The 12,312-nt window shown below is 37.6% G+C and overlaps 1 protein-coding gene across 1 annotated transcript; it reads left to right on the plus strand.

The window, feature by feature from the left end:
• Window positions 1-1,087: 1,087 nt before the first annotated feature.
• LOC104518783 (GRB2-associated-binding protein 1) lies at window positions 1,088-11,840 on the plus strand (the record flags this gene model as incomplete). The annotated part of the gene is made up of 5 exons (XM_010163860.1): window positions 1,088-1,301; window positions 4,515-4,595; window positions 8,406-9,007; window positions 11,248-11,333; window positions 11,537-11,840. Coding segments are annotated over 5 exons (1,287 nt in total), but the record flags the coding sequence as incomplete, so codon positions are not given.
• Between the last annotated feature and the right edge of the window lie 472 nt (window positions 11,841-12,312).

Genomic DNA, 12,312 nt, shown 5'->3' on the forward strand with positions numbered 1-12,312 from the left:
TTACTTTGTAGTGCATAACTGGCCTGTAAGCCTAACAGGAGCAGTCTGCATTGGATAATAATATGTTCATTCAAACAATACTAATAATCAGTGTCCATTCTTGGGATGGGCAAATTGGAAAGTACAGTGAGTTGCAAGTACAAGGGAGCCTTGTTAATTGAGTAACAATTTGCTTAATTATGTTGTTCTTAGTCAATGTATCATGAAAACAATGAAAAAGTTAAATGTTTGTTTAATGTTTGACAGTGTCAATATTTTCTAGTCTCCCAGATAATTTAATAGTCAGGTTACATGTATTTGGAAGGAAAAAAGAAGTTACTCTAGAATATACATGAATAGGAAGTAGATGAGAATTATAAAGGTGAGGTTATTTTAAAAAAAAAAACCAAACCCCAAACAAGTCAACACTTCCTCTCTTCCCCCCCAAAACCCCAAACCAAACAACAACAAACCATAACTACTTCATTTATTGCACTATGGTAAAAGTTGGGTGATATCCTGAGGGGGCTTAGTGGAACATGGTACCCATAGTACCTCTGCATTATTTTTATATTTGTAAGGGATCTTCCGTTGTGAAAGCAGCGTTTTTCCTGTTGCTTTTCAGATATTGAGAGTTCTTGACTGGTGACTAAACTCAAATGTTGACGTGACCTTGGTCAAAAAGGGATGAATACATGCAAGTGCTGACTCAGGTTACCATATTCAAGTAATAACCTACGGGCCTTTGTCTGCTCTTGATTAAACCAACAGATTTGTGTTCTTAACTGTCTTACTGCAGCTGTCAGCATCTTTGTTCTTTCTGTGACCAGAAAACAGATTAAATAAGTCATTAAATAAGGCATAACTTTTGTTTCCAAGGCATACTTAAGAAACTGATTACAGTTTGAAAAAATATAAAGATTTACACATTTAAATATTCTGAAAGAAACATTAATATCCAGCTGTTCTTATGTCTACCAATTTTACAATTTTTAATTAAAATTCTGACTTTACTCATCCTCTGTTAATAATTTTTTTTGGTAGTATTGTAAGACTATTTTTCCATTGAAAAAAAAAAATAAAAAATGCTTTGCTTCTATGTTTGCAGATGCTGTGAAGCCACCGGTCAGTTCTTTACAACCATCTGCTGAGTTACCCTTACCCATCAACACATCACCGCCTTCCATGCAAGCAGAATCTTCCCTACCTCCTCCTTACCAGCTTATTAACATCCCCACACTGGAGTCTTCTTCTGGCCAAGAAGATCCTCAAGACTACCTACTGCTAATAAACTGTCAAAGTAAAAAACCTGAACCTATGAGGTAAGTGACGTTTTTTCCTTAATAACGTTTATTTGTATTACAGGCCAAGAATGTTTTTGCTAAAAGCACTTTTTTTTTTAATCTCCAAGTCATTGAAAATCTGGATGCACATAATGTGTGTGGGGAAGCTGTCTGTAATTTTTGCTGCTTTTTTCTTTCTATGCTTGAACTTTTTTCCAGCAACAGTAAGTTTTTTTGATCAGTGCTAGACACATATTGCATTCTTCAGAAGCATGGATAGCAATTGCAATATGAAGTATCAGATAGGTGCAGTGATCCAAGCATTTTATTGTAGCTTTGAGAGATGCATGGCACAGAGCAGAGAAGTATCCTTTCTGTAGCCATGATCTGATGTGTTTAGTATAGTCTGGGACTAGAAAAAGCCTTTCTCCCTTCTGTTATTTGATTCTGCAGTTTTGCCAGTTAAAGTTTTCAGGGAAGGGATTCTCTAAAACACACTGTTATTTATTATCATCTGCTAGGTTACCACGTCACTGAATATAGCAGTCCTCAAACGCTATTTGTCAACTATTACTAACAGGGTTCAGACTCTCAAGCAAGAGTAGAAGATTATTATTTTACAATAACTAAGAATACAGGAGACTTAAACCACTCAATTTCTGTATCCTGAATTTTTAACTTTTTCCAAATAACAGATATTTAAAAACAAGCTAAAATACACCTTATTTCTTGCTGAATGAAGAGTACCTGCACAGTTCTCCAAAGAAGTGTGCAATAGGAAATTTTAAGGAAAGAATTGAGAACTTAGCTACTGAGATAAATGTATATTTATTTCTCTAACTGCTGCTTCCAACTCAAATGGATATGCAGCACCTTCTGCGTAGGAGGATGTTATATTTATGGTAGCTACCTGGGAAATATCGCTATGGTTTTTTAGAACGGATCATGGTGGCCAACCCTGGAGCAGGCTGCCCAGGGACTTAGTGGAATCTATGTCCTGTGAGCTGTTAAAAAAAAACAAAAACAAAACAAAAAGCACCAAAACAAAACCACAACTACAAATAAACTTGACTGGACAAGCTCCTGAGGAGCCTCACCTGACTTTGAAGTTGGCTTTGCTTAGCGGTATTAGAAGAGCTGGACCAGATAATCTCCAGAGATCCATTCCAGCCTCGAGTATTCTGTGGGAGAACCTTATAAATCTCTTGGGCAAGCTTATTTTCTGTAGTAATTTAAAATAAAATCTGCTGGGGTATTTGCAGAAAAATAAACAAAACGTCATACTCTCTTTGTGATTGCAGACAAGTACATGGAAGGCTCAGGAAAGCTTCTTTTGAAAGTGTTTTCATGAGTATTTCACATACTCCCTTAGGGCCATACCTTTTAGTGGCGGTGCCTTCTTCATTAACACCTTGATGCTCTGCCAGTTTTACCGGTGCCATGTGCTCTCGGCTCCCTTGGCATTTTTATCTTTCTCTGTTGTGCCTGAGGAGTTTCCTGCTCTGTTTACTAATAATTACATGGTAAAAAAGTATCCACCCTTTACAGTCTTTCTTATAAAACAGGGGAATGAGCCTACAGTTCCCCCAGAGTGTAGATTGTGCAGGTTATGGGCAGCACGGGGTGCCCCAAAGCCTCCTGCTAGAGATGGGGAAACCCAGTGTCTGCTCTCTCAGTGTTAAAGGATTCAGTGTTTAGTGATGTTCAGAAGCTGATGGTGCCCGAGAGGTGTGTCACTGTTCCTGCCAGAAGCTATCAGAAAGTTTGGTGGTGTTTCCAGAAGGACTTGGCAGAGAAATCTCAATTTTTTTATTTCAGTGCCCTAACTCATCAGAAATGTGTCTGAGTGCCCGTTTGTTTCTGTGAGGGATGGGCACAGAGTGGATTTCTAATAACAGCACATGAAGTGTGTTTTTAAGAATGATTAAGGTTGTAATGTGTAATTGACTTTCTGACCTGACTTCCACAGTTTTGTGAGGTGTGGGTTAAGTGGAGGGAGTAAAATCTAAGGACACTGTGAAAGAGGGGCACAAAATGTGGCAAGGTATAGAGTCCATGAATAGCCTGCAAAATTTCTTGAGGAGGATACTGGTGACACAGTAGAGAAGGTATTTGGGTATTGGGTAAGGCATAAGGTCCAATGGAGATAAAACATTGAGGGAGCTGAAAAAGAATGAACAAAGTCTTTGGGAGTGTAGAGATTGTTGAAATAAATGATGGTTTTGTAGGAGTATTTGAAGACAGTGAAACATTGGCATTGTGATTACTTGGAAATTATAAGGGCTTAGTGTATTATATTTAACTAAATTCACTAAATAGCTATGTCATTTTATTAAGAAGGCTGTAATAATGAAAATTCAGAATAATAGTTATGCTGGAGTTTCATTTTCACCTAAAAGGATTGCTTATGTTTCTGGTACAGTAGTTTCCTCTGCTAAATTTGGGCCAGAGTATAGAGGATATAGAACTTTTCCTGTGGAATTAGAGCTTTGTGTGTCTGCTTAGCATGTTATTAAGATGATCAGTTAGAGGACACTCTGTGCACTACCCCAATCCACATCCTTACAGGTCAAGGAAAAATTAAGTGGCTGCATCATTTTCCTCTTAATTTCCAGACTTGGAACAATTTATCTGTATGTCACAGAACCTTTTTTCCTTAGTGTAAAGTGCAAAGCTTAGTATGTGTAATTAAATAGGCAGGTATTGTTACTTGAATGGTTTATTTCTGTGACATTTTTCCTTTAGACTTTAAAGTTGTCAATATGCAGAGGAAACATTTTCTGTTCTAATTTTGCATCTTACTTTATAGATAATCTAGGAACCACTGAATTTCATGTCAAGGCTTTGATGTTCTTTTCCAGGTGAGGCGGGTAACTGTGAAACATAGAGGAAGTATCCAAGCTGTGAAATAGGGTGTTTCAGAACTAACAAATAATTTTGAAATGCTTCATTACGGGGTCATGCGATGCACCACATACTTTTGTGAGAATATCTTGGACACGGCACTTGCAGCTGCAACAATCATGCTGTATTTTGTGTAAAATAGTTTCATACTCTGATCACTGTTGACTTGAGAAAGAGCATTGTTCAGCTGTAGCATTTAGTGAGATTTTTAAGATTCATATTTGGATCCTAAATAAGAAAATGCAGCCAAAGACTGTTTCTAAAACCCTTATTGTTCTGGCTTATTCGAGAGGTGTATTGAAATACTAAATGCTGTCTTCCTCATCTTTCATTATGTTTATGAACCAGCCAAGGGTTACCCTTTCTCTCAGAAGAAGGGCAGGAATACCTGCTATTAGAAGATTTTGAAAGTAAAAAGATTCCACTGCAGTGAGTGAACAGTAGCCATTCTTGGAACGCATGTGAGAAATTAATCACAGAGCCATTAACTTGCCTGAAAATATTGGTTGTTTAAGATGTGTCTTGCATGGTGTTCTGTGAGTTTTAACAGAAAAAGTATGTAACTTTGGCTTCTGTTTTCTGAAAATAGAGCTGTTTATTTATTTATTTATTTGTTTATCTATCCACATTTTCACTATGCTTGCTGTTTCTATTCCAGATTGGTGGCACACAAGAGCAGTTTTGTTGCCACTTTGTTGTATTCTATTTAATCAATCGTATTGATTCCTGCAGATGGGAAAATAACCAGCTTGAAAGGATGAGCGGTCAAGCCCAACTAAATACTGCATATTCAAAAATGGCATGATTACCCTTCAGACTAAAACACTTGAAAACTTTTTTCCCTGGGTGTCTGTCAATAAGTAGTTCTTAGTATGTGGAGGCAGGCTTTTTATTGGACTCCCCCTGCATCAGTACCCCACCTCTTCTCTGTGCATCTTAATTTCCAGTCTTCGTAGGTCAGCAGACTGTACAGTTTTCTCTTCTTGATATGTGGGAAGAGGTGTCCAGTCCTAGCTCTTAGTAAGAAGTAGTTTGGCCACTTAGCATAATTTGCAGATATGTAATGCCCACATGTGATAACACTGAGTTCATGTCACAGTCATCCTCTGCTTATAAATACTGAGGAGTTTTCTTTGTGTTATATCCAACTTCCACCATTCCATTTTAAACTGAGGTATAAAAAAACCATTAATACTTATCTTAGTAACTAATTGTTAAGGTAATATTTAAGCAAATTGATTTTTTTTTAATAAAAAGAGAAGTAAAGTCTGTCCCTGAATTCTAGTCCTAACCTAGATTTTCTTGAGGTAACATGAATCAACTATACATTATAGATTTTCGGAATTGTACTTGGTGGTGTTGTCACGATCAGTGGTTAATACTGACTTTTGAAAACTGGTTGGACTTCAGAGGCTGAATTCTCTGTCTTCATTTTGGCATAAGCTGCTTTCTTGGCCTCTGTTTCAGACTGTTCTCAAACTTTTGGTGTTGCAAAATCAGATTTTGAAAACTTTTCAATAGATTAAGAAGTTGATTCCAAAAGATTACTTTTTAAAATGTGAAGTAAATCAGAAATACCCTCTTATATTGATAAATGTAAGTTGTTGCCATCGCTAAGCAAATGATAGGCCTGGCTGCCTCATGCACCATGGTTTTTTTGAAAGTCTTCTGCTTTCATAAGTGCCCGTGGTCAAGAAAGAAGCAGCGTTCACTTAGACCTAGAAAAAACTCCTAACTTTAAAAATTATAGCATTTGTTGCTTTACATATGATGGGTAATCTTTAAGCACTGGCATAGTGCATGTGCTTTTGTTGCATTTTGGGTCTTGGTTAGATACCCCCCTGCATGTTTTCGTAAGATAAATGTAGTGTTTGTATTTTATTTCTGTAGTTTGGGAATTTTTTTTTATTATAAAGTATATCCTAGTGAACTGGAACTAGTAATTTTGGTTCTACAATTGTTTGTCAGTGTCCAGCTTCTCTAGACTGCCCACTTTATTTTTGTAGCATATAAAATACAGATCTCAATCCTTGCCGTCCTTGCTCATGTAGAACACACATGACTTCTGCTGAGACTTCAATCTGAATGAATGCCACAGTACTAGAAGAATTGGTCTAGAAAGTGGGGAACTCCTGCATGAATCCTTCGAGTAAAGGTCAAGGGCTGCAGCAGGGGCTAAGCTCAGAGTGTTATTAGTCACAAAGTATGTTCACAATTTATTATGCACTCTGTAACCTCATGTAGTTCCTTCAGTCCTATGTACTCTATTCTTTCACGTGTTTTAAACTTCCGGTGGTTCGCTAGAGAATTTTTGAAGCTCTGAGGCAAAGGAAGTAAACTGTTGGCAAACAAGAGATACTTTTTTGATGGTCAGCATCGTAAGGAATATAGGTTGTGCCAAGGATAAATACTTAATGAGAACATTCTCTTCTTTTTTGGGGGTCTGTTAAACTAAATTCAGATCAACGTTCAGTGTCACCTGGAAAACAATTCCGACCAGTGAGACAGAACTTAAATCAATATTTGGAATAGTAACCAGAACAAAATTAATTTATTTTTTTCATAATAAGAAAAACCCCCACCAAAAAAATCTATGAACAAGCTAATAGAAAAAGGTAATATATTAAAGCTGAAGAAGGACTCTCATAAGCTGCTCAGACTGATGGAAGATTGTATCTCTGCTATTAAACAGAACAAAAACCAGTTGGTTAGGTGAATGACATTTTTCTTGACTGTAGATGTCCAGTCGAAGCTAATCACATCAGTTTCCTTGATAGCTGACAGAGGGGCACTTTGGGAGTGATTCATTGGGTTTAGATGGATATCTAAGAAGAATGGATTGTGTTTCACACAGTCTCCATTTCTCCAATGACTGCAGAGAAAACCTAAATGAATAGCTAAACTAGATTCCTTTCTCCTCAGGTTACCAGAACCCTGAGAGATAAATCCAGCTGTACCTTAAGAAAGAAAGTTTTGTGTGATCTTATTGAAAAATTGAAATTTGAATAATAAATTCTGGTTGTGATCAGTTTGAGGTAGAGAGCCTCTTAAAATAAGGGGGAAGAATGCTTCTTGTGGTAGTCGTGCTGTTGAGTTTTATGTATTTTATTCCTCAGAAGCTTTGTAAACTGCATGGTCCAGTTGTTTAATGGAGCTTAATAAGAGTAGTATAGGAGCTATTCATTGATACACATGCATGCTGAAATTTTTACGTATGTATGTATAAATTAACGCAATGGTGTGGTAATGAAAACAGGACATATATGGTGTGATTGATCAAAAAGTGTATGGACTGCATTAACTCCAACTGTGTTAGTATTTTGCCATTGTCTTGACTTTCATTTAAGCAAGGAGTCAAACTGATAACAGAATTTCTCTGCCTGGAGCAAAGTAACTGGGGAGGTTTACCAAAAAAAAAGAAAAAATACTTCAGTGTGTTTATTTTACATATAAGTTTACTGGTACTCGTTAGTACCATGTATCACCATAAAATGTGGAATTTCCAAATAAATCAAAGGTAAACTACTGTGCAGTTTTATTTAACAACACTGCCTTGCATTCAGGCCAAAAGCACTCTGTTGCACATACATACTATGGATTTTTTTTTTTTCTGCCCAAAAGAGCATGCCATCTTCCTCCTGTTTCTGTTCTTATCTGTTATTTCTCTCTCCTTTATGTATTTTGAACCAGTTTTGTTATGGTCAGTAGATAACTTTAGGCGTGCGCTTAAGACTGTTAAAAGCAGTTGTATTTTTTCCTCTTACATTTTTTTCCTACTGATTAGAACTAGAAAGTACTGTGAACCCAACGATTGAGTGTATTATTTTTACCTTTAACAGTGTCATTAAAGTGCTGCTAGTTTGCAGCATGGGTTTAAAAAAAAAAAAAAAAAAAAAAAAATCCCCCGGCCCCCAAAAAAACTCTGCTCCAAACTGGCATTGTGGAAATCACTTGCTTTATGAAACATCAACTTATTGTTTAGCTGCTGCTAAAGCTCCACACTTGGGTTTTATCTGTTTCATATGCATGGATTTGTATGTATGGAGTTACTTAGGATTCTTCTTAAGTACTAATGTTTGTTTCATAATTGAGTTCCTGCATTTCATTTAAAAAAAAAAAATTGGAAGAGGCTGATAGACGACTCAGTTGTTTACATTTTAAACGTCGTGTTTATTGTTTGTAATGTTTGTTTTTCTCTATATGTTCATCAGCATTTTAATCATACAATCTTACGTGTAGATCTCATGCTGACTCGGCAAAATCCAGCTCTTCTGAAACAGACTGCAATGATAATGTGCCCTCCCACAAAAACCCTGCTCCATCAGCGAGCAAGCATGCTGTGAATGGCTTTTTTCAGCAGCAAGGTGTCTATGACTCTCCGCCTTCTCGTACTGGACTGACACTGGCAGACTGCAGCCTTTATAACCTGCCTAGGAGTTACTCACAAGATGTTTTACCGAAGGCAGCGTCTCCATCTGGGACTGATGCAGAAGGAGAGCAACACATTTTCAATACCCCATCGGCAACATCATTAGACGCACAGATGAGGCACATCTCCATTAGCTATGACATTCCCCCCACACCTGGAGGTACTTACCAGATTCCACGAACTTTTCCAGAGGGAACGTTGTCTCAGACTTCAAAACTGGAGACTATTCCAGATATTCCTCCACCTCGGCCACCAAAACCTCACCACGCTGCAGATCGGTCTCCTGTGGAAACATGTAGCATTAGTCGCACTGCCTCAGACACTGATAGTAGTTATTGCATCCCTACGGCAGGGATGCCACCCTCACGCAGTAATACCATTTCGACTGTAGATTTGAATATCTTTCGTAAAGGTCAGTATTTCATATTTTATCCTGCTCTTCCAGAATTTTTGTGTTAAATGGTATAATCTTGTGATGAATGATGAGATATGAATGAGCTGAATGACAGGAGGGGCGTTTCTAGCCTTTATAAACAAGCGTCTAGCCGTTCACAAAGTTATCTATGGTTGCAATGCTTAAAATATGTAAGAAAGAGGAAAAAGAGAAGATTATTTAAAGGAAACCATCAAAACAGCAAAGCACAGAATGTTGATAAGGGACATATATTGCACTGTGGCATTCAGTCTTAGCCAAAAATATTTGAAGACCTAGACATATTTATGGTGTTACTTGTCTTTAGAAAACAGCAGTGAAGAACTAATAATATATTTTTTTATAATAACCTCATATAGATGAGTTCAATACTGCCATTATCAATCTTTCAGAATGACTAAAGTAAGGTTATAAGATCACAGAATGGTTTGGGTTGGAAGGGACCTTAAAGATCATCTAGTTCCAACCCCCCTGCCATCAGCAGATAGTGCTCCAAATCTGCAGAAGCTGAAAGTGGTTGATGAAGGTCAGTAGGACTTAGTGTTATACCCAGAGCTTTGACATCAACCATGATTTGGTGATGGCTGCCACTGACCTATATTTCTCTCCTTGTGATAGATATGCATACTGCAGTTTTTAAGGAAAATTAAAATTGTTCCTTATAGTCACTTAAATGTTGGTATCCAGATGTGCTAGTGCAGTTTTTTTACTGTTTTTCCTTTAGCAGCTGGGTTTGTTTCAGGTCCTAGCAAATCTTAGAGCTACTTTTACTTAAATAATTTGTTGTTTCTTGGTTTGTTTGGGGGGGTTTTTTGCCTGATTTTTTATCCTGTTCTTATTTTCTCAGATTTAAACTCGAAAAAAGCAACGAGAGGTAGAGATTGGGAAACCAATATTGTTAGAGAGAGCAGTTGTTGTAGTCTTGCTAACCACTCTTGGGCTAACAGTTTAATTTTTTTCAGGTTCCTGAGGCAGGTGGGCATTACAGTGTTATTTTTAAAGTGAAATTTTAAACTGGTTAAGAGTTAATGCTAATGCTAAAGGGGATTTTAAAGGAGAATTGTTTGTGTTATGGTTGGTATGGGATGGGAGGCTGAAATGAGGAAGAGGATGGAGACAGGGCTTTTAGAGGAGATGATATACAGAATGGATGTCATCATACAGGTGCTCAGATAATATTACCCTGTTTGTCATTCATTTAGTAGGCTAAGTGTAATAATATTGATGGTTGTTAGTGTTTTAAAATGACAAAGTAGCACCCTGAAAGACCCTTGTTTGTTTCACTTTGCATCTTCTCACATTTTGTTAACTTTATAAGCGAGTACTCTTACACTAAAACTGAGATTGTCAGCCTCAGGAGCAGTAGCCTTTCTGAAAATACTGTTTTAATTTAACTCTTAATAGCAGAAGTATTTATTTCTCCTCTGAAGTGGAAATCTCAAAAAAACTTAAGAGCTTTTTTTCTGAGCAAGGTGGGAATAAAACCCAGAATTTGCCCACAGTTTCTGTCTTGGCGTCAGGAGGAGCAGCATGCCTGTTGCAGGGTAAGGCAGCTTATCACCTGCATGCACGGGCAGGACCTGGGAGCCAGATGTTTCACAAAAACCCCTGTCCACCAGAGCCGCAAGGCTGAGGACCTTCTTAATGTGGACTGCCAAGAGCCAGGACCCTGAAAATGGAGAGGTCTTCAGTTCTGTAGCAGTTTGTTCAAGCTGAAAGCCCCTAGAGACCATGCTGGGGAGCTGAAGGCAGGGATTCACCTGTTCCTGCAACAGATTGAATCCTGTTGAATCAGCACTTTCCAAGGGAATGGCATTTGGTCAGAAAACCTTACTCCAGGCCCTAAACTACATCTGCTGTTTGTTTATTTTAGAATAGATTTTTCATGAGGGCCCAGTATCTCAAAACCCACTCGTTCATCTGCCTGTTTAGAAGAAAGGAAGACTTTGCTGCTTCTTTAAAAGGAGAAATTACTTTTTCTTTTCTTGACATGGGAAAATACCACTATAAGAGCTTCAAGTTGTGACTGATAAGTGCTAAGATTGTTTGTGAACACAGTCCTCTCAAGTATATAAATAAAATCTATGGGCTGCAGCTTCAGGAGGTGTGCTTGTGTGCTCTCAGAAGCAGACAGTAAATAACAACAGACTCTGGATGCCTGGTGCCAAGTGACAGGAACAGAGATGATAAATAGCCACTTTCTCTTCTTGTTTCTTTAGAAATTAGTTCTCAAGACTGTTATGATATTCCACGAACGTTTCCGAATGACAGATCTAATTCATTGGAGGGCTTCCATAACCACTTTGTAAGTATGACTTGATCTGATGAGAAGCAACAGTGACAGTGCATAAATGTTCTTTGTTCCCATGTAAAAAGGCAAGCTATGTGGTGTTTGTGATTTTTTGTTTCAGTACAGTATATTAATCTGAGTAGATTAGGTTAAAACTCATATGATTCACAGCTGATTGCATAACTTATTTTGTTAAAGGAAATATATGTTAATTCTAGAAAAACAGAAGCATGTTGACAGTGGGAAGTGTTTCAAGTGAAGAACTAGATGAAAATTATGTCCCAATGAATCCCAACTCTCCTCCACGACAGCATTCCAGCAGCTTCACTGAACCCATCCAGGAAACAAACTATGTACCCATGACACCAGGCACGTTTGATTTTCCGTTATTTGGAAAGCAAGTCCCTCCTCCTGCTCACATGGGTTTCAGGTCCAGTCCAAAGACCCCTCCCAGACGGTCAGTACCTGTTGCAGAATGTGAGCCACCGCCAGTGGATCGGAACCTCAAACCAGACAGGAAAGGTGAGAAAAATGTCCAATAGAAGTTGCTTTTTATCATCTGAGAAAATAACATAGCTCTCCCAACTTTGGCTGAGTGGAAAGTTATCATATTTTTAGAAATTCTAACAAAATAATTTTTATCCTACGAGGTAGCCATAACATAAAGTAATCCTAGGATTATTTTTAAAACTTCGCAATAACAATGCCAAATACAAGCATAGGTTTAAATTTTATTGCTGTAGTTACTAATGAGGAAATGACACAGAATTGCTAACACTCAGAAATGTGAGGTTTAGTCCTTATATGTAGAAGACAGCTAGCCAACTTGTGATGGAGAGAGAGCACACAAGGCATTGGATGGAGTATAAATTTATAGCCAAAACAGTGCTTGATACAGGATTAGTACACCTTTTGACTGTATGAAGTAAAAGTTAAAATTAACTTATTTAACTACTTTAGGTATTTGCTTTTGATGTTAACATTGTTAGAAGAA

Source organism: Antrostomus carolinensis, unplaced genomic scaffold, assembly GCF_000700745.2.
Source record: "Antrostomus carolinensis isolate BGI_N321 unplaced genomic scaffold, ASM70074v2 scaffold51302, whole genome shotgun sequence".
Lineage (NCBI taxonomy): Eukaryota > Metazoa > Chordata > Aves > Caprimulgiformes > Caprimulgidae > Antrostomus > Antrostomus carolinensis.